The sequence below is a fragment of the Salvelinus namaycush genome, chromosome 7 (assembly GCF_016432855.1).
Source record: "Salvelinus namaycush isolate Seneca chromosome 7, SaNama_1.0, whole genome shotgun sequence".
NCBI classification, from domain to species: domain Eukaryota; kingdom Metazoa; phylum Chordata; class Actinopteri; order Salmoniformes; family Salmonidae; genus Salvelinus; species Salvelinus namaycush.
In genome coordinates, this window is record NC_052313.1 from 52537870 (window position 1) to 52560527 (window position 22658).

The 22658-nt window shown below is 40.9% G+C and overlaps 1 protein-coding gene and 1 pseudogene across 4 annotated transcripts in view; both read left to right on the forward strand.

Moving 5' to 3' along the window:
• Positions 1–13134, forward strand: part of LOC120051417 (T-cell surface antigen CD2-like) — a 59556-nt gene extending 46422 nt beyond the window's left edge. Inside the window, exons 6-11 of one of the 4 annotated variants that reach the window (XM_038998271.1) lie at positions 3450–3482; positions 3692–3727; positions 11175–11225; positions 11368–11400; positions 12245–12300; positions 12601–13134. In XM_038998271.1, the coding sequence (XP_038854199.1) occupies positions 3450–3482; positions 3692–3727; positions 11175–11225; positions 11368–11400; positions 12245–12279 (188 nt within the window). In that variant the 3' untranslated portion in view covers positions 12280–12300; positions 12601–13134. The remainder of the gene's footprint in view (positions 1–3449; positions 3483–3691; positions 3728–11174; positions 11226–11367; positions 11401–12244; positions 12301–12600) is intronic. The other 3 variants (XM_038998269.1, XM_038998270.1, XM_038998273.1) reach the window with 3 other exon arrangements.
• LOC120051419 overlaps positions 1–22658 on the forward strand; it is a 206130-nt pseudogene that overhangs the window by 146786 nt on the left and 36686 nt on the right.

The following is a 22658-nucleotide window of genomic DNA, read 5'->3' on the forward strand; positions in this document are numbered from 1 at the left end:
GGTGACATTTATTTGAAGAACATGTTTTAGTGACATTTACATACAGTATGAGAAAGTGATTACTAATGTGAGTTTAAAGTTAGCAGTGTGTGGGTTAACCTATATAAAATGTGTATTATGCAGTAGGAATCTGCAAGGACATTTTTAAATGTAAATGATGTACTTGTGATGAGTATTTGAAATAACCTGCTTGGTTTTGGTTTATCTTTACATCTATGCATTTTTGCAATGTCAAAAGGTCACCCATAGAGGTAACACTGTGGATAAAGATTGTCACTGTCGCCTCTTGCTAGTTTGTACTGTTGAAAAGCCAATTATTTCACAATCTTCTGCTCCATTTGATTTGCTCCGTGGTTGTCATTCAGGACGCTTTCAGTTCTGTGAACTGTTTCGTTGTTTTGTTTGATGACTGTTACCAGTTTAGAGATGTAGATTGTTTCAGAACGTCTCAAGACCTTTGCAGGTTATGTGTCTTTTAGAGCTTACAGTATTCATCTACTGCAGGGGTAGACAACCCTGGTCCTGGAGGGCCACAGGCACTTCATGTTTTTGATTTAACCACCTAGAAGACCAGGTGTGTTGAATTGAGGCAATCACTGAACTGATCAATTAGCTCAGTTGGTCTGGTGTGGTGCCTAGTTGGAACAAATTCCTGCAATACCTACTTTACTGACATTACTGTCCCCATGGGGACATGTTGTTGCAGTGTCATGTACATGTTTCAAGTGGCGTTTAAATACAAAACAAATTGACAATACAACTTTCATAAGTTCCATACCAATAAAAAGAGACTAGCCTGCTGGCCTTACTGGGTCGATAGGAACATTAGCCCAAGCTATTTAGGAGGGATATCACACCTGGCACAAATGATTGTCTAGTTGTGTTTTTCCTGCCGAGGGGTGCCCTATACCTGCACCCAGAGGGGGCTAGTTCAAAGTGCGGCTACAGGGGTTGGCTTGGGTCTAAAATAATTTGCTGCCTTGCGGAGGGCCCTGACCTTAAAAATCTCATTCAGGCCTGTCTGTGTGACTCCAAGTACCTTGCTTGTTGTGGTGATAATCCTTCTCAGCATATTTATCTGGCTGACAGTGGCATTGCCAAACCAACAAACAATACAAAAAGTTAAAATACTCAGAGTGAAAGATTTGTAAAACAGAGTCAGTATAGTAAAGTCTACATTAAAAGATCCCAGATTTTGAGAAAGTACAGTCTCTGTTGACTCTTTTTGTAGATCAGGTCTCTGTACATTTACTCCACTGAAGCTTATTGTCCAAGAGGACACCCATATATTGTTTTCCTCTACAATCTCAATGTTCTGACCTGTGATAGATGTTGCAGAGGTAGGTGTTGTATGCTTCCTGAAGTCCATGGTATTGAGGACCAAGTGTAATTCGTCACACCACTCTACAAAGGACCGGGCCATGTTGTTCCTCGTTATCGTGCAACAGGCTGATCAAGGCAGTGTCATCAGAGAACTTATCGAGGTGTCTGTCAGGATGGGAACTAGTACAACTATTAGTGTATAAGATTACAGGAGGGGTGACAAAACACATCCCTGAGGAGAGCCTGTGTTGGTGGTGCGCATGTCCCACACGTGGGGACCTACTTTTAAACACTGTGTCCTCTGGCTCAGGAAGTCCAACAGCCACAAAACCACCCCCTCCATCTAAGGAGAATTCTTTAATGAGTCTCTGTGACAGAATGTAAGGCTGGATTGTGTAGAAAACAGAAGAAAAGTCAACAAACAAAACCCTGACAGGGGATTTGGCACCTTCTAGATGTCTATAGTTGAGGAGATTAAGAATGGCATTGTCAACTCCTCTGCTGGGCTGATAGGATAACTGAAATGGGTTGAGGAGCTTCTTGGTGGCGCGGAGAATGACTTCACAATTTTCTCAAAGCATTTCATTACTAAGGATGTCAAGACAACATGGAGGTAGTTGTTCAGCACAGAGGGATTAGATGTGTTGCTGGTCGAGCGAGGATTGGAAAATGCCTGTAAAAACACCAGCCAATTGTTCAGCCCAGTGCTTTAACACATGTCCAGTTATTTTGCCTGGTCTTTAGTGTGAGTTACATCCAGGAACAACTTCACAACATCAGCCTGTTTAACAACAACCCTCTCAAACATTTGTAATGATTCTTCCATTTGTTTTACCTCTGATAACAAAGTCGTCAGATTCAAATCTTGAGAAGAAAACATCCAGTTCATTGGCCATGTTCTGGCCCTCATGTCTCCCAAGCTCAGCATTGTTTTCCCCCTGCCTATATGGAGGGCACTAGCCATGGATTTAATCCCTTGGCAGGCCAACCTTGAGTTATCTGAGGAGAGGGTTCTCTCCACCCTTTACTTGTATGCCTCCTTGTCCACCAGTATCTGTCTTTTGATCTCATGTTGTACATCTCTTAAAGCCTGTCTATTACCCTCCGCATAAACTTAATTCCCATTAAGTAGTGATTTTAGATATTTTGATACCCAAGGCTTATTGTTAGGGAAGAATTTACAGGTGTTAGTAGGTACAACTGACTCAACACAGAAGTTCATAGTCTGAAACAACACCTGTGAGTTTATCAAGATCAGAGCTGCTGTCCTCGTACCTCCCACATAGTACAGTCAAAACACCCTTGGAGACGAGTGATACTATTGTCGTTCCAGGTGTGGACAGTTTTAACTGTACGTTTCTCCCTCAGTAGGTTGGACAGAGGTAGACATTATTGTGGTCTGATGTCCCCAGGGGAGGTCTGGTGGTGGCAGAGAAAGCATTTATTGTCCCAGAGCACAAATCAAGAGTCTATTTTTTTCTAGTGTGACATTTCACATACTGATGGTATGTGACCAGGACCTTATGCAAAGTACAGTTGTAGAATTATATAGCTGTCTACTAGACAGAGGAGCTGTCCATTCAGCACCACACCACGGAGCTCCACTACAGTATACCTACCTGTTCCCGAGGAGCTGTCCATTCAGCATCATGGAGCTCCACTATGCCTAACTGTACTGAGGAGCTGTCCATTCAGCACCATGGAGCTCCACTATGCCTACCTGTACCGAGGAGCTGTCCATTCAGCACTATGGAGCTACACTATGCCTACCTGTACCGGTTTGGTTGTTTCAGTTAAAGCCAGGGATGGAAACAACCAAACCACAGACAAGTCATCCAGCTAATTTAAGACGTCATGAAGCAGAAGTAGCATAGATGCTCATCTGCATATCTCAGAATATTACGAGAACATACATTGATTGCCATTTTAATTCTGTTGTTAATTACTTTAAATATCAAGTCGCTGTTTAGGTCAATGACACTTGATGGTAAGACAGTGTCATTCGACTGGAATTCTACCACTTAGCATCCTTTTCATTGTCATCCAGAAGTGAACACAACAAATAAGTATATGGTCTGTGTATCAGAATGCTAAACTAAACTTTTCTCTTGTCTTCTCCTCCTCAGCTAAAGGCAGTGATGTAGTCCAGCCAGAACAAGGCAAGTAATCCAGTTAATTTAAGACTGTATAAAGCAGAAGTAACTTCTTTAAGTAGCATTTGATGCCGTAGGAGAGAGGCTGTGGATGATGTTCACCTTCTATGTGATTCTGCAGAGGTTACTGTTCCACTAATGGCATCACCAGAAATCTGTTTTAACTCAATTAGGGACCTTTACTCACACGTGTGTGTTGTGTGTGTCCAAAACAGGGAAAGGCAATGCAGATAAAGCTGAAAAGGGGAAGGGTGTGTATGAAACTTACATTACACTCAAGACATATTTGTCACGGATGAGTTGATTCCTGTAACATACTGATTCTTAAAAGCTAAATATACTGAAAAATATATAAATGCAACATGCAACAATTTCAACGATTTTACTGAGTTTCAGTTCATATAAGGAAATCATTCAATTGAATAAAATTCAGTAGGCCCTTATCTATGCAATTCACATGACTGGCTAGGGGCGCAGCCATGGCTGGGCATGGGAGGGCATAGGCCCACCCATTGGGGAGCCAGGCCCAGCCAATCAGAATGAATTTTTCTACACAAAAAGGCTTTATTACAGACAGAAATCAAGTTTAACCTCTAGGGCCAACATCCAGTGAAATTGCAGAGCTCGAAATTCAAAAATACTCAATTCAAATATTTAACATTCTTGAAAATATATGTTATACATAAAATTAAAGCTTAACTTCTTGTTAATCCAGCCGCTTTGTCAGATTTCAAAAAGGCTTTACGGCGAAAGCATACCATGCGATTATCTGAGGACAGCGCCCAGCACACAAAACATTACATACAGTTACCAGCCAAGTAGATTAGTCACGAAAATCAGAAATAGCAATAAAATGAATCACTTACCTTTGATGATCTTCATATGGTTGCACTCACAAGACTCCCAGTTAAACAATAAATGTTTGTTTTGTTCGATAAAGTCCCTCTTTATATCCAAAAACCTCCGTTTTGTTGGCTCGTTTTGTTCAGTAATCCAATGGCTCAAAGGCAGACGAAAAATCCAAATAGTGTCAGTAAAGTTCGTAGAAACATGTCAAACGATGTTTATAATCAATCCTCAGGTTGTTTTCAGTCATAATAATCAATCATATTTCAACCGGACAATAGCTTCGTCAATATAAAAGAAAAACAAGAAAGGCGCACTCTCGCTCGTGCGCAGAAAACAGGTCATTTTTCAGAATACAAGCCTGAAACAATTTCTAAAGACTGTTGACATCTAGTGGAAGTCATAGGAAGTGCAATTTGAGTCCTAAGTCATGGGATACTGTATAGGCATTCAATATAAAACTACAAACACTTCCTGGATGGATTTTTCTCAGGTTTTCGCCTGCCATATCAGTTCTGTTATACTCACATAAATTATTTTAACAGTTTTGGAAACTTTAGAGTGTTTTCTATCCAAATCTACCAATTATATGTATATCCTAGCTTCTGGGCCTGAGTAACAGGCAGTTTACTTTGGGCACGCTTTCCATCCGGAGGGGAAAATAGTGCCCCCTACCCTAGTGATGTTAATCAGCGGTCTGTGTGGCTGGTCTCAGACGATCCCGCATGTGAAGAAGCCAGATGTGGAAGTCATGGGCTGGCGTGGTTACACAGTCTGCGGTAATGAAGCCGGTTGGACATACTGCCAAATTCTCTAAAACGACGTTGCAGGCGACTTATGGCAGAGAAATTAACATTCAATTCTCTGGCAACAGCTCAGTTGGACATTCCTGCAGTCAGCATGCCATTTGCACACTCCCTCAAAGCTGCACATTTTAGAGTGGCCTTTTATTGTCCCCAGCACAAGGTACACTTGTGTGTAATGATGGGGCGGCAGGGTAGCCTGGTGGTTAGAGTGTTGGACTAGTAACCGCAAGGTTGCAAGTTCGAATCCCTGAGCTGACAAGGTACAAATCTGTTGTTCTGCCCCTGAACAAGGCAGTTAACCCACTGTTCCTAGGCCGTCATTGAAAATAAGAATTTGTTCTTAACTGACTTGCCTAGTTAAATAAAGGTAAAATTAATAAAATAAAAATGATCATGCTGTTCAATCAACTTCTTGATATGCCACACCTTTCAGGTGGATGGATTACAGTGTATTTGTAAAGTATTCAGACCCCTTGACCTTTTCCACTTATTCTTACATTACAGCCTTATTCTAAAATGGTTTAAATTCATTTTTTCTGATCAATCTACACACAATACCCCATAATGACAAAACAAGAACAGGTTTATAGATTTTTGGGAAAATTTCTAAAATAAAAAATAAAAAAATAAAAACCTTTATTTACATAAGTATTCAGAACCTTTGTTATGAGACTCGAAATTGAGCTCAGGTGCATCCTGTTTTCATTGATCAACCTTGAAATGTTTCTACAACTTGATTGGAGTCCACCTGTGGAAAATTACATTTATTGGACATGATTTGGAAAGGCACACACCTGTGTATATATAAGGTCCCACAGTTTACAGTGCATGTTAGAACCAAAACCAAGCCATGAGGTCAAAGGAATTGCCCGTAGAGCCCCGAGACAGGATTGTGTCGAGGCACAGATCTGGGGAAGGGTACCAAAACATTTCTGCAGCATTGAAGGTCCCCAAGAACACAGTGGCCTCCAACGTTCTTAAATTGAAAAAAATTGGATCAAGCAAGACTCTTCCTAGAGCTGGACGCCTGGCCAAACTGGGCAATCGGGGGAGAAGGGCCTTGGTCAGGGAGGTGACCAAGAACCGGATTCTCCCAGAGTTCCTCTGTGGAGATGGGAGAACCTTCCAGCAGGACAACCATCTCTGCAGCACTCCACCAATCAGGCCTTTATGGTAGAGTGGCAAGACAGAAGCCACTCCTCAGTAAAAGGCACATGACAGCCCGCTTGAAGTTTGGCAAAAGGCACCTGAAGGACTCTGGTCTGAAGAAACCAAGATTGAACTCTTTGGCCTGAATGCCAAGCTTCATGTCTGGAGGAAACCTGGCACCATCCCTACGGTGAAGCGTGGTGGCAGCATCGTGCTGTGGGGATGTTTTTCAGGGGCAGGGACTGGGAGACTAGTCAGGATCGAGGGAAAGATGAACGGAGCAAAGTAAAGAGAGATCCTTGATGAAAATCTGCTCCAGAGCGCTCAGAATGGGGCGGACGTTCACCTTCCAACAGGACAGCTACCCTAAGCACACAGCCAAGACAACGCAGGAGTGGCTTCGGGACAAGTCTCTGAATGTCCTTGAGTGGCCCAGTCAGAGCCCGGACTTGAACCCGATTGAACATCTCTGGATAGTCCTGAAAATAGCTGTGCAGCGATGCTCCCCATACAACCTGACCGAGCTTGAGAGGATCTGCAGAGAGGAATGGGAGAAACTCCCCAAATACAAGTGTGCCAAGCTTGTAGCGTCATACCCAAGAGAACACGAGGCTGTAATCGCAGCCAAATGTGCTTCAACAAAGTACTGAGTAAAGGGTGTGAATACTCATGTAAGTGTTATATTTACATTTTTGATTTATTAGTACATTTAGAAAAATTTAAACAAACCTGTTTTTGCTTTGTCAGTATGGGGTATTGTGTGTAGATTGATGAGGGGGAAAACTATTGAATCAATTTTAGAATAAGACTAATGTAACAAAATGTTGAAAAAGTCAAGAGGTCTGAATACTTTCCAAATGCACTGTATCCTGGCAAAGGAGAAATGTTCACTAGCAGGGATGTAAACAAATTTGTGCAGAAATCTTTAGAGAAATAAGCTTTTTTGCATATGGAACATTTCTGGGATCTTTAGTTTCAGCTCATGACACATGGGACCAACACTTTACATGTTACGTTTATATTTTTATTTTTATTCAGTAAATCTAAATGGCTATGTATACAGTACATACAATTTGTATAAAACCCATATGGGTGTGAGACAACATCCCTCCCTGTGGCTGTATGAGAAGTGTATGATAAGGCTAATGTGTAATGTATGTATTATGTTGAGTGTGTAATGTACAGTGTCTATTTTGTATACAGCAGTACTGTGTGTCTAAGACCATTTCCACCTTGGGACATTAAAGTTAATCCTCTTCTTATACGCTTTATCTATAATTATATCACAATATTTTAGGTTGACTATAATTTCATTACACAATTTCTGATACATCACATGCCTTACTTTTATTTTCCGGCATCAGTAAAATCAGGAAGTGTATCATCTATGCCTCTACTGCCATTCAATCCAATTAGACTGGTTTTGGATTTCTCCCTGAATAAGATGTTTGCCATTTTTGCCCCATTCTGGAACTTTGAGGGATTATGACATAGCCCCTCTAGTGGTTTAATAGGATCTATATTGGTATAATAGTGGCCAGACTACATAGACCAGATACACCCAGCAAGCAGAATTCTAGACATAAACAGTAAAGGTTGATAATAATGTCAGTTCAATGCCAATAGGGTTAGGACTACATATTTATACCCTAACCATAATGTATTACCCTGGATACATTGATACTCTGATACATGTATGAAATGTCTGCTTCTCCAGAGGATCTTTATCATGAAATCTAATAAAATTTTATTGGTCACATACACATGGTTTGCAGATGTTAATGCGAGTGTAGCGAAATGCTTGTGCTTCTAGTTCCGACAATACAGTAATATCTAACAAGTAATCGAACAAATTCACAACAACTACCTTATACACACAAATGTAAAGATGAATAAGAATATGTACATGTAAATATATGGATGAGCGATGGCCGTGCGGCATAGGCAAGATGCAGTAGATGGTATAGAATACAGTATATAATGTAATGTAGGATATGTAAACATTATTCAAGTGATGTTATTTAAAGTTACTAATGATACTTTTATTAAGTCAATTTATTAAATTGGCCAGAGATTTGAGTCTGTATGTTGGCAGCAGCCTCTATATCTCTGTCCCAGCTTTGATGCACCTGTACTGACCACGCCTTCTGGATGGTAGCGGGGTGAACAGGCAGTGGCTCGGGTGGTTGTTGTCCTTGATTATCTTTTTGGCCTTCCTGTGACATCGGGTGCTGTAGGTGTCTGGAGGACAGGTAGTTTACCCCCGGTGATGTGTTGTGCAGACCGCACTACCCTCTGGAGAGCCTTACGGTTGAGGCGGTGCAGTTGCCATACCAGATGGTGATGCAGCGCGACAGGATGCTCTCAATTGAGTGTTTTAGGTGACAAGCCAAATTTCTTCAGCCTGCTGAGGTTGAAGAGGTGCTGTTGCACCTTCTTCGCCACTCTGTCTGTGTGGGTGGACCATTTCAGTTTGTCTGTGATGTGTACGCCGAGGAACTTAAAACTTTCCACCTTCTCCACTACTGTCCCGTCGATGTGGATGGGTGGGGGTGCTCCCTCTGCTGTTCCCTGAATTCCACGATCATCTCCTTTGTTTTGTTGATGTTGAGTGCTAGGTTATTTTCCTGACACCACACTCCAAGGGCCCTCATCTCCTCCCTGTAGGCCGTCTCGTCGTTGTTGGGAATCAGGCCTACCACTGTAGTGTCGTCTGCAAACTTGATGATTGAGTTGGAGGCGTGCATGGCCACGCAGTCATGGGTGAACAGGGAGTACAGGAGAAGGCTGAGAACGCAACCTTGTGGGGCCCCACTGTTGAGGATCAGCGGGGTGGAGATGTTGTTTCCTACCTTCACCACCTGGGAGGTGAGCTCGTGTTGGCGCCGGACAAGTCCACAGTGCCTGACTCCATCACAAGCATCCTATGGAAGCATGGCAAGAACAAGGTGGCAGAGTCGGACAAGGGTTTTGGTGCTTATATGCTGCCTTCAAAGAGCGTACAACCCTGGACCAGACTACTGAAGAGCTGAGAATCAGTGGATTGATGAAAACAGACAGTGGAGTTTATTCTGTGAAGTTCAACAGAAAACAGCTTGACAAGACATATACAGTCGTGGCCAAAAGTTTTGAGAATGACACAAATATTAATTTCCACAAAGTTTTCTGCTTCAGTGTCTTTAGATATTTTTGTCAGATGTTACTATGGAATACTGAAGTATAATTACAAGAATTTCATAAGTGTCAAAGGCTTTTATTGACGATTACATGAAGTTGATGCAAAGAGTCAATATGTGCAGTGTTGCCCCTTCTTTTTCAAGACCTCTACAATCCTCCCTGGCATGCTGTCAATTAACTTCTGGGCCACATCCTGACTGATGGCAGCCCATTCTTGCATAATCAATGTTTGGAGTTTGTCAGAATTTGTGGGGTTTTGTTTGTCCACCTGCCTCTTGAGGATTGACCACAAGTTCTCAATGGGATTAAGGTCTGGGGAGTTTCCTGGCCATGGACCCAAAATATAGATGTTTTCTTCCCCGAGCTACTTAGTTATCACTTTTGCCTTATGGCAAGGTGCTCTATCGTGCTGGAAAAGGCATTGTTCGTCACCAAACTGTTCCTGGATGGTTGGGAGAAGTTGCTCTGTGTTCTTAGGCAAAATTGTGAGTGAGCCCACTCCCTTGGCTGAGAAGCAACCCCACTCCCTTGGCTGAGAAGCAACCCCACACCCTTGGCTGAGAAGCAACCCCACACATGGTCTCAGGATGCGTTACTGTTGGCATGACACAGGACTGATGGTAGCGCTCACCTTGTCTTTTCCGGACAAGCTTTTTTCCGGATGCCCCAAACAATCGGAAAGGGGATTCATCAGAGAAAATGACTTTACCCGAGTCCTCAGCAGTCCAATCCCTGTACCTTTAGCAGACTTTCAGTCTGTCCCTGATGTTTTTCCTGGAGAGAAGTGGCTTTTTTGCTGCCCTTCTTGACACCAGGCCATCCTCCAAAAGTCTTCGCCTCAATGTGCGTGCATATGCACTCACACCTGCCTGCTGCCATTCCTGAGCAAGCTCTGTACTGGTGGTGCCCTGATCCCGCAGCTGAATCAACTTTAGGAGACGATCCTGGCGCTTGCTGGACTTTCTTGGGCGCCCTGAAGCCTTCTTCACAACAATTGAACCGCTCTCCTTGAAGTTCTTGATGATCCGATAAATGGTTGATTTAGGTGCAATCTTACTGGCACCAATTCCCTTGCCTGTGAAGCCCTTTTTGTGCAAAGAAATGATGACAGCACGTGTTTCCTTGCAGGTAACCATGGTTGACAAAGAACAATGGTTCCAAGCACCACCCTCCTTTTGAAGCTACCAGTCTGTTATTCAAACTCAAACAGCATGACAAAGTGATCACCAGCCTTGTCATAGTCAACACTCACACCTGTGTTAATGAGAGAATCACTGACATGATGTCAGCTGGTCCTTTTGTGGCAGGGCTGAAATGCATTGGAAATGTTTTTTGGGGATTCAGTTCATTTGCATGGCAAAGAGGGACTTTGATCAGATGAATTGCAATTAATTGCAATCTTCATAACATTCTGGAGTATGTGCAAATTGCCATCATACAAACTGAGGCAGCATACTTTGTGAAAATTAATGTGTCATTCTCAAAACTTTTGGCCACGACTGTACACTGTTATCAGTAAGTGTTTATGTGTGCGTGTGTATATATCTGTGTGTATGTACCCGTGTGTATGTCTGTGCGTGGTCATGTAGAAACAGAAGGTTATGCAATGCCTCACAAGCATTGTTTTTGTTTAGTATACATTATTCTGTGTATTATAAAGTATTGGAGATTTCTTTCAAATGATCTAATTAGAAAGAGTTTGTCCTTCTGTTCTCATTAGCAGATAAACCTAGCAGATCCAACAGTCCTAAAGATGAGTCAAAGCCTGAGGGTAAGAAGACAGTGGTATTCACCTGGAATTCTGCCACTTAGCATCCTTTTCATTGTCATCCAGAAGTGAACACAACCAATGCTAATATGGTCTGTGTATCAGAATGCTAAGGTCAACTTTTCTCTCCTTCTCTTCTTCTCAGCTAAAGGCAGTGATGTAGTCCAATCAGAACAAGGCAAGTTATCCAGTTAATTTAAGGCTGTACAAACAGAAGCAACTTCTTTAAAGATGGACTATACAGAAATCATTCCTCCATTTCCTGGGTGATATAATTCTAAAAGTGTACATAATTTCACTTCGTGACAAAATAAGCAGTCATTGTGTAAAATATATTTTCAATAACCAAAAATATTGTTTATTCAGCTGTTTGAAGCTGGTGTACAAAACCAAAACGGGAAGCATAGAAATAGCACACATAGAACATATCTACCACTTCTGATACTTGCTTTCAACGGGAATGGAGGGGAAGAGGACGCAGACCAAGCTGGAAAGGGTCAGGGGAATGGAGGTGTTTATGAAACTTAAGCGGATAGTTTACCCGGTAACAGAGTGCTCTGGCAGTTACAGTACACTTTATTTGTCCCAGATGAGTTGATTCCTGTAACATACTGATTCTTAAAAGCTAAATACATTATACTGTGTTGTATTATAAGAAGAGAGGGTTCATCTAGAACAAACTCATTCCATGAAGGGCTTGATGTCTACGGATTTTTGTTTTTTCCTTTCAGTTAAGACCTAGACAACTAGGTGAGGGAAGTTCCTTACTAATTAGTGACATTAATTAATCAATCAAGTACAAGTACACTCGACCCTGCGTGGAATGAGTTTGTCACGTGATCTAGAGTGTTACTTGAAATGATATAACTAGAGCTAGTTAGTGGCCCAGAATAGACATAACCAGGAAATCCCTGTACTGTTTTATTGTTGTAGCTTGTGAGGGTGTGAAGGGAGACCAGGGATGTGTGTGTTTGTGTGCATATGATTATGTCCACCTCTTTTGTTGTGTGTTTTCTTGCCAGAAGCCACTCTGTTGAAGTATAAAGACCACCAGTAAAGAATCCAGTATTTTAGGATGGTAAGTATGAGTCTGAGAAAGACACCAACCACTACATTTATTAAGAAAGCATTAGGAAGTGCTCACATTGTTATTATGTTAGTGATGATCAACATGTGGTATTTTTCGTTATAATTTGGATCCAATGAAGCCTGATTGGTGCTGGTATTCTTAAAGGAAAGGAAGAACACCTGTTGTTGCATTTATAACATAAGACCAAGAGTTTTTCCAGACCATGTGACCTGACCAGGAAAAACTCCTGTCCCTAGTCATTAGTAATGTTTTGTCTCCTGAGCTCTTTCCTCTACTGCTTCCTTCCAGCTGGTGGTCTTCCTGGTGGGTAACTGAGGACCAGAAACATGGGGTTTGAAGGCTCTCACTACATAACTCCATATCTGTTACATTGAGACAAACGACCAAGAAGAGAGAAACATTTTTGAACTGTTGGAAATGTTTTTCATGAAATGTAAAATGAAGGGAAACAACAGGCAAATATTTCACAAAGTAACATGCAATCAGATGAAGTACAGTAAGCTACAAAGTATTGGTACAGACATCTTTTGTTGTTTTGGCTCTGTACTCCAGAACTTTGGATTTGAAATTATACAATGACTATAAAGTTAAAGTACAGCTTTGAGGGTATTTTCATTCATATCGGTTGAGCCTATTAGAAATTGCAGCACTTTTTGTACATAGTCCCCCCATTTTAGGGGACCAAAAGTATTGGGACAAATGAACTTATGTGTATTATTGAGTCACTTTTATTCTAAATAAGAAAATAATGTTTTTAAACACTTTTACATTAACATGGACGCTACCATGATTACAGAATCCTGAATTAATCCTGAATAATGCAGTGAGGAGTGAGAAAGTTAGACGCACAAATATCATACCCCCAAAAATTGCTAACCTCCCCTGTTATTGTAATGGTGAGAGGTTAACAAGTCTTGGGGGTATGATATTTGTGCGTCTAACTTTCTCACTCATTATTTACGATTCATTCAGGATTATCCATAATCATGGGAGCATCAATATTAATGTAGAGGTGTTTAGAAACATATTCTATTCTAATTTACAATAAAAGTGACAGAATACATGATTTACCATTCATTTCTATTGGACACAAAATAATCTGCAAAACCAACAGCAAATGGATCCAACAAGTTGTTAGTCACAAGCTTGATGTAATCATTGTGTGCTAGAAATATGGGACCAAATATGGTGAATTTGTCCCAATACTTCGGGTCCATAAAATGGGGGGCTTATGTAGAAAAAGTCCTGTAATTTCTAAACGGCTCACCCGATACTGTAACGGCTGTCTAATGCCTCCTCCTCGGATGAGGAGGAGGAGTAAGGGTCGGACCAAAACGCAGCGTTGTATGCAGACATAATGGATATTTATTAAAGAAAGACGAAACACGAAAACTCTTACACAAACTACAAAACAACAAACGACGTAGACAGACCTGAACTTGAGCACTTACATATAGACACGAAGAACGCACGAACAGGAAAGACTAGCCAAACGAACGAACGAACGAACGAACGAAACAGTCCCGTGTGGTGCAACAGACACAGGAACAATCACCCACAAACAAACAGTGAGAACAGCCTACCTTAATATGGTTCTCAATCAGAGGAAACGTCAAACACCTGCCTCTAATTGAGAACCATATCAGGCAACACATTTAACCCCACATAGAAACACATAACATAGACTACCCACCCAGCTCACGTCCTGACCAACTAAACAAAGTTAAACAAAGGAAAATAAGGTCAGGAACGTGACAGATACGGATGAGAATACCCTCAAATTAAAGCTGACAGTCTGCCCCCCCCCCCTCCCCCTAGATGTCGCCCATTTTCCCATTATCTCCTATGCATTTATACCTGTGTTTGCTGTTTGTCTGTTGCCAGTTTATCTTGTCTCGTCTGGCCTACCAGCGTTTTCCCCCGTACTCCTGTTTCTCTCTAGTCCCTGTTTTCTAGTTTTCCCAGTTTTGACCATCTGCCTGCCCTGACCCTGAGCCTGAGCCTGCCTGCCTGCCGTTCTGTACCTTGTGACACTGCCCTGGATTACTAACCTCTGCCTGCCCTGACCCTGAGCCTGCCGTTGACCTGTCGTTTTACCTACTCTGTTTGTAATAAACTTTTGTTACTTCGAACTGTCTGGGCCTTATCTTGAGGTCCGATAGTATCAATAACTTTGTGGTTGTATGATACCTTTTCAGGTATTTTCCCCAGAGCGCTTAATGACAACCCACTCACTTTCGTTTTTAAATCACAGCATGTGAATTTCATAGTTCTTCAAACCTTCCCTTGACTTATGTCAAGGAATTTTATACAGGTTGTTATTGTTTACTTTTCTCAGAATCCCCCCCCCCCCCTTCCCCCCAGGCAAAGTATACTGTAGGGAGAGAGTGTTGGTTGAGAGGAACCAGCCTTGAGAGGTAGAGCTCATCCTCATCTGCCTTGCAAAGAGAGTACTGAGATGTTGTATTACTTAGAGAGAGCTCTGTAGTACTGAGATGTTGTATTACTAAGAGAGAGCTCTGCAGTACTGAGATGTTGTTTTACTAAGAGAGAGCTCTGCAGTACTGAGATGTTTTATTACTAAGAGAGAGCTCTGCAGTACTGAGATGTTTTATTACTAAGAGAGAGCTCTGCTGTACTGAGATGTTTTATTATTAAGAGAGCTCTGCTGTACTGAGATGTTGTATTACTAAGAGAGAGCTCTGCAGTACTGAGATGTTGTATTACTAAGAGAGAGCTCTGCAGTACTGAGATGTTGTATTACTAAGAGAGAGCTCTGCAGTACTGAGATGTTTTATTACTAAGAGAGAGCTCTGCAGTACTGAGATGTTATATTACTAAGAGAGAGCTCTGCAGTACTGAGATGTTTTATTACTAAGAGAGAGCTCTGCAGTACTGAGATGTTGTATTACTATGAGAGAGCTCTGCCGTACTGAGATGTTGTATTACTAAGAGAGAGCTCTGCAGTACTGAGATGTTGTATTACTAAGAGAGAGCTCTGCAGTACTGAGATGTTGTATTACTAAGAGAGAGCTCTGCAGTACTGAGATGTTTTATTACTAAGAGAGAGCTCTGCAGTACTGAAATGTTTTATTACTAAGAGAGAGCTCTGCTGTACTGAGATGTTTTATTACTAAGAGAGAGCTCTGCAGTACTGAGATGTTGTATTACTAAAGAGAGCTCTGCTGTACTGAGATGTTTTATTACTAAGAGAGAGTTCTGCAGTACTGAGATGTTGTATTACTAAGAGAGAGCTCTGCAGTACTGAGATGTTGTATTACTAAGAGAGAGCTCTGCAGTACTGAAATGTTGTATTACTAAGAGAGAGCTCTGCAGTACTGAGATGTTGTATTACTAAGAGAGAGCTCTGTAGTACTGAGATGTTGTATTACTAAGAGAGAGCTCTGCAGTACTGAGATGTTGTATTACTAAGAGAGAGCAGTGCTGTACTGAGATGTTTTATTACTAAGAGAGAGGTCTGCTGTACTGAGATGTTTTATTACTAAGAGAGAGCTCTGCAGTACTGAGATGTTGTATTACTAAGAGAGACCTCTGCAGTACTGAGATGTTTTATTACTAAGAGAGAGCTCTGCAGTACTGAGATGTATTACTAAGAGAGAGCTCTGCTGTACTGAGATGTTGTATTACTAAGAGAGAGCTCTGATGTACTGAGATGTTTTACTGCTAAGAGAGCTCTGCTGTACTGAGATGTTGTATTACAAAGAGAGAGCTCTGCAGTACTGAGATGTTTTATTACTAAGAGAGAGCTCTGCAGTACTGAGATATTGTATTACTAAGAGAGAGCTCTGCAGTACTGAGATGTTTTATTACTAAGAGAGAGCTCTGCAGTACTGAGATGTTTTATTACAAAGAGAGAGCTCTGCAGTACTGAAATGTTTTATTACAAAGAGAGAGCTCTGCAGTACTGAAATGTGTTATTACTATGTGGGAGCTCTGCTCTAACTGAGATGTTTTATTACTAAGAGAGAGCTCTGCAGTACTTAGATGTTGTATTACAAAGAGAGAGCTCTGCAGTACCGAGCTGTTGTATTACTAAGAGAGAGCTCTGCAGTACTGAGATGTTGTATTACTAAAGAGAGCTCTGCTGTACTGAGATGTTTTATTACTAAGAGAGAGTTCTGCAGTACTGAGATGTTGTATTACTAAGAGAGAGCTCTGCAGTACTGAGATGTTGTATTACTAAGAGAGAGCTCTGCAGTACTGAAATGTTGTATTACTAAGAGAGAGCTCTGCAGTACTGAGATGTTGTATTACTAAGAGAGAGCTCTGTAGTACTGAGATGTTGTATTACTAAGAGAGAGCTCTGCAGTACTGAGATGTTGTATTACTAAGAGAGAGCAGTGCTGTACTGAGATGTTTTATTACTAAGAGAGAGGTCTGCTGTACTGAGATGTTTTATTACTAAGAGAGAGCTCTGCAGTACTGAGATGTTGTATTACTAAGAGAGACCTCTGCAGTACTGAGATGTTTTATTACTAAGAGAGAGCTCTGCAGTACTGAGATGTATTACTAAGAGAGAGCTCTGCGGTACTGAGATGTTGTATTACTAAGAGAGAGCTCTGCTGTACTGAGATGTTTTATTACTAAGAGAGAGCTCTGCAGTACTGAGATGTTTTATTACTAAGAGAGAGCTTTGCAGTACTGAGATGTTGTATTACTAAGAGAGAGCTCTGCAGTACTGAGATGTTTTATTACTAAGAGAGAGCTCTGCAGTACTGAGATGTTGTATTACTATGAGAGAGCTCTGCAGTACTGAGATGTTGTATTACTAAGAGAGAGCTCTGCAGTACTGAGATATTGTATTACTAAGAGAGAGCTCTGCAGTACTGAGATGTTTTATTACTAAGAGAGAGCTCTGCAGTACTGAGATGTTTTATTACAAAGAGAGAGCTCTGCAGTACTGAAATGTTTTATTACAAAGAGAGAGCTCTGCAGTACTGAAATGTGTTATTACTATGTGGGAGCTCTGTTCTAACTGAGATGTTTTATTACTAAGAGAGAGCTCTGCAGTACTGAGATGTTGTATTACAAAGAGAGAGCTCTGCAGTACCGAGCTGTTGTATTACTAAGAGAGAGCTCTGCAGTACTGAGATGTTGTATTACTAAGAGCTCTGCTGTACTGAGATGTTTTATTACTATGAGAGAGCTCTGCAGTACTGAGATGTTGTATTGCTAAGAGAGAGCTCTGCAGTACTGAGATGTTGTATTACTAAGAGAGAGCTCTGCAGTACTGAGATGTTGTATTACTAAGAGAGAGCTCTGCAGTACTGAGATGTTGTATTACTAAGAGAGAGCTCTGCAGTACTGAGATGTTGTATTACAAAGAGAGAGCTCTGCAGTACTGAGATGTTGTAGTACTAAGAGAGAGCTCTGCAGTACTGAGATGTTGTATTACTAAGAGAGAGCTCTGCTGTACTGAGATGTTTTATTACTAAGAGAGAGCTCTGCAGTACTGAGATGTTTTATTACTAAGAGAGAGCTCTGCAGTACTGAGATGTTTTATTACTAAGAGAGAGCTCTGCAGTACTGAGATGTTGTATTACTAAGAGAGAGCTCTGCAGTACTGAGATGTATTACTAAGAGAGAGCTCTGCTGTACTGAGATGTTGTATTACTAAGAGAGAGCTCTGCAGTACTGAGATGTATTACTAAGAGAGAGCTCTGCTGTACTGAGATGTTGTATTACTAAGAGAGAGCTCTGATGTACTGAGATGTTTTACTACTAAGAGAGCTCTGCTGTACTGAGATGTTGTATTACTAAGAGAGAGCTCTGCTGTACTGAGATGTTGTATTACTAAGAGAGAGCTCTGCAGTACTGAGATGTTTTATTACTAAGAGAGAGCTCTGCAGTACTGAGATGTTGTATTACTAAGAGAGAGATCTGCAGTACTGAGATGTTTTATTACTAAGAGAGAGCTCTGCAGTACTGAGATGTTGTATTACAAAGAGAGAGCTCTGCAGTACCGAGCTGTTGTATTACTAAGAGAGAGCTCTGCAGTACTGAGATGTTGTATTACTAAGAGCTCTGCTGTACTGAGATGTTTTATTACTATGAGAGAGCTCTGCAGTACTGAGATGTTGTATTGCTAAGAGAGAGCTCTGCAGTACTGAGATGTTGTATTACTAAGAGAGAGCTCTGCAGTACTGAGATGTTGTATTACTAAGAGAGAGCTCTGCAGTACTGAGATGTTGTATTACTAAGAGAGAGCTCTGCAGTACTGAGATGTTGTATTACAAAGAGAGAGCTCTGCAGTACTGAGATGTTGTAGTACTAAGAGAGAGCTCTGCAGTACTGAGATGTTGTATTACTAAGAGAGAGCTCTGCTGTACTGAGATGTTTTATTACTAAGAGAGAGCTCTGCAGTACTGAGATGTTTTATTACTAAGAGAGAGCTCTGCAGTACTGAGATGTTTTATTACTAAGAGAGAGCTCTGCAGTACTGAGATGTTGTATTACTAAGAGAGAGCTCTGCAGTACTGAGATGTATTACTAAGAGAGAGCTCTGCTGTACTGAGATGTTGTATTACTAAGAGAGAGCTCTGCAGTACTGAGATGTATTACTAAGAGAGAGCTCTGCTGTACTGAGATGTTGTATTACTAAGAGAGAGCTCTGATGTACTGAGATGTTTTACTACTAAGAGAGCTCTGCTGTACTGAGATGTTGTATTACTAAGAGAGAGCTCTGCTGTACTGAGATGTTGTATTACTAAGAGAGAGCTCTGCAGTACTGAGATGTTTTATTACTAAGAGAGAGCTCTGCAGTACTGAGATGTTGTATTACTAAGAGAGAGATCTGCAGTACTGAGATGTTTTATTACTAAGAGAGAGCTCTGCAGTACTGAGATGTTGTATTACTATGAGAGAGCTCTGCAGTACTGAGGTGTTGTATTGCTAAGAAAAAGCTCTGCAGTACTGAGATGTTGTATTACTAAGAGAGAGCTCTGCAGTACTGAGATATTGTATTACTAAGAGAGAGCTCTGCAGTACTGAGATGTTGTATTACTAAGAGAGAGCTCTGCAGTACTGAGATGTTTTATTACTAAGAGAGAGTTCTGCAGTACTGAGATGTTGTATTACTAAGAGAGAGCTCTGCAGTACTGAGATGTTGTATTACTAAGAGAGAGCTCTGCAGTACTGAGATGTTGTATTACTAAGAGAGAGCTCTGCAGTACTGAGATGTTGTATTACTAAGAGAGAGCTCTGCAGTACTGAGATGTTGTATTACTAAGAGAGAGCTCTGTAGTACTGAGATGTTTTATTACTAAGAGAGAGCTCTGCAGTACTGAGATGTTTTATTATTAAGAGAGAGCTCTGCAGTACTGAGATGTTGTATTACTAAGAGAGAGCTCTGCGGTACTGAGATGTTGTATTACTAAGAGAGAGCTCTGCTGTACTGAGATGTTTTATTACTAAGAGAGAGCTCTGCAGTACTGAGATGTTGTATTACTAAGAGAGAGCTCTGTAGTACTGAGATGTTTTACTACTAAGAGAGAGCTCTGTAGTACTGAGATGTTGTATTACTAAGAGAGAGCTCTGCGGTACTGAGATGTTGTATTACTAAGAGAGAGCTCTGCAGTACTGAGATGTTGTATTACTAAGAGAGAGCTCTGCAGTACTGAGATGTTTTATTACTAAGAGAGAGCTCTGCAGTACTGAGATGTTGTATTACTATGAGAGAGCTCTGCAGTACTGAGATGTTGTATTACTAAGAGAGAGCTCTGCAGTACTGAGATGTTGTATTACTAAGAGAGAGCTCTGCAGTACTGAGATGTTTTATTACTAAGAGAGAGCTCTGCAGTACTGAGATGTTTTATTACAAAGAGAGAGCTCTGCAGTACTGAAATGTTTTATTACAAAGAGAGAGCTCTGCAGTACTGAGATGTTGTATTACTAAGAGAGAGCTCTGCAGTACTGAGATGTTTTATTACTAAGAGAGAGCTTTGCAGTACTGAGATGTTGTATTACTAAGAGAGAGCTCTGCAGTACTGAGATGTTTTATTACTAAGAGAGAGCTCTGCAGTACTGAGATGTTGTATTACTATGAGAGAGCTCTGCAGTACTGAGATGTTGTATTACTAAGAGAGAGCTCTGCAGTACTGAGATGTTGTATTACTAAGAGAGAGCTCTGCAGTACTGAGATGTTTTATTACTAAGAGAGAGCTCTGCAGTACTGAGATGTTTTATTACAAAGAGAGAGCTCTGCAGTACTGAAATGTTTTATTACAAAGAGAGAGCTCTGCAGTACTGAAATGTTTTATTACTATGTGGGAGCTCTGCAGTACTGAAATGTTTTATTACAAAGAGAGAGCTCTGCAGTACTGAAATGTTTTATTACTATGTGGGAGCTCTGCTCTAACTGAGATGTTTTATTACTAAGAGAGAGCTCTGCAGTACTGAGATGTTGTATTACAAAGAGAGAGCTCTGCAGTACTGAGCTGTTGTATTACTAAGAGAGAGCTCTGCAGTACTGAGATGTTGTATTACTAAGAGCTCTGCTGTACTGAGATGTTTTATTACTATGAGAGAGCTCTGCAGTACTGAGATGTTGTATTGCTAAGAGAGAGCTCTGCAGTACTGAGATGTTGTATTACTAAGAGAGAGCTCTGCAGTACTGAGATGTTGTATTACTAAGAGAGAGCTCTGCAGTACTGAGATGTTGTATTACTAAGAGAGAGCTCTGCAGTACTGAGATGTTGTATTACAAAGAGAGAGCTCTGCAGTACTGAGATGTTGTAGTACTAAGAGAGAGCTCTGCAGTACTGAGATGTTGTATTACTAAGAGAGAGCTCTGCTGTACTGAGATGTTTTATTACTAAGAGAGAGCTCTGCTGTACTGAGATTTTTTATTACTAAGAGAGAGCTCTGCAGTACTGAGATGTTGTATTACTAAGAGAGAGCTCTGCAGTACTGAGATGTTTTATTACTAAGAGAGAGCTCTGCAGTACTGAGATGTATTACTAAGAGAGAGCTCTGCTGTACTGAGATGTTGTATTACTAAGAGAGAGCTCTGATGTACTGAGATGTTTTACTACTAAGAGAGCTCTGCTGTACTGAGATGTTGTATTACTAAGAGAGAGCTCTGCTGTACTGAGATGTTGTATTACTAAGAGAGAGCTCTGCAGTACTGAGATGTTTTATTACTAAGAGAGAGCTCTGCAGTACTGAGATGTTGTATTACTAAGAGAGAGATCTGCAGTACTGAGATGTTTTATTACTAAGAGAGAGCTCTGCAGTACTGAGATGTTGTATTACTATGAGAGAGCTCTGCAGTACTGAGGTGTTGTATTGCTAAGAAAAAGCTCTGCAGTACTGAGATGTTTTATTACTAAGAGAGAGCTCTGTAGTACTGAGATGTTTTATTACTAAGAGAGAGCTCTGCAGTACTGAGATGTTTTATTACTATGCGAGAGCTCTGCAGTACTGAGATGTTGTATTACTAAGAGAGAGCTCTGCAGTACTGAGATATTGTATTACTAAGAGAGAGCTCTGCAGTACTGAGATGTTTTATTACTAAGAGAGAGCTCTGCAGTACTGAGATGTTTTATTACAAAGAGAGAGCTCTGCTGTACTGAGATGTTGTATTACTAAGAGAGAGCTCTGCTGTACTGAGATGTTTTATTACAAAGAGAGAGCTCTGCAGTACTGAAATGTTTTATTACTAAGAGAAAGCTCTGCTCTAACTGAGATGGTTTATTACTAAGAGAGAGCTCTGCAGTACTGAGATGTTGTATTACAAAGAGAGAGCTCTGCAGTACTGAGATGTTGTATTACTAAGAGAGAGCTCTGCAGTACTGAGATGTTGTATTACTAAGAGCTCTGCTGTACTGAGATGTTTTATTACTATGAGAGAGCTCTGCAGTACTGAGATGTTGTATTGCTAAGAGAGAGCTCTGCAGTACTGAGATGTTGTATTACTAAGAGAGAGCTCTGCAGTACTGAGATGTTGTATTACTAAGAGAGAGCTCTGCAGTACTGAGATGTTTTATTACTAAGAGCTCTGCTGTACTGAGATGTTTTATTACTATGAGAGAGCTCTGCAGTACTGAGATGTTGTATTGCTAAGAGAGAGCTCTGCAGTACTGAGATGTTGTATTACTAAGAGAGAGCTCTGCAGTACTGAGATGTTTTATTACTAAGAGAGAGCTCTGCTGTACTGAAATGTTTTTTTACTAAGAGAGAGCTCTGCAGTACTGAGATGTTTTATTACTAAGAGAGAGCTCTGCAGTACTGAGATGTATTACTAACAACAATGGTGCATGAGTATTTCTTTTAATACCTTAATTTAAAATTTGACAAACACTGTTTGTCTTTATCAAATTCTTTCA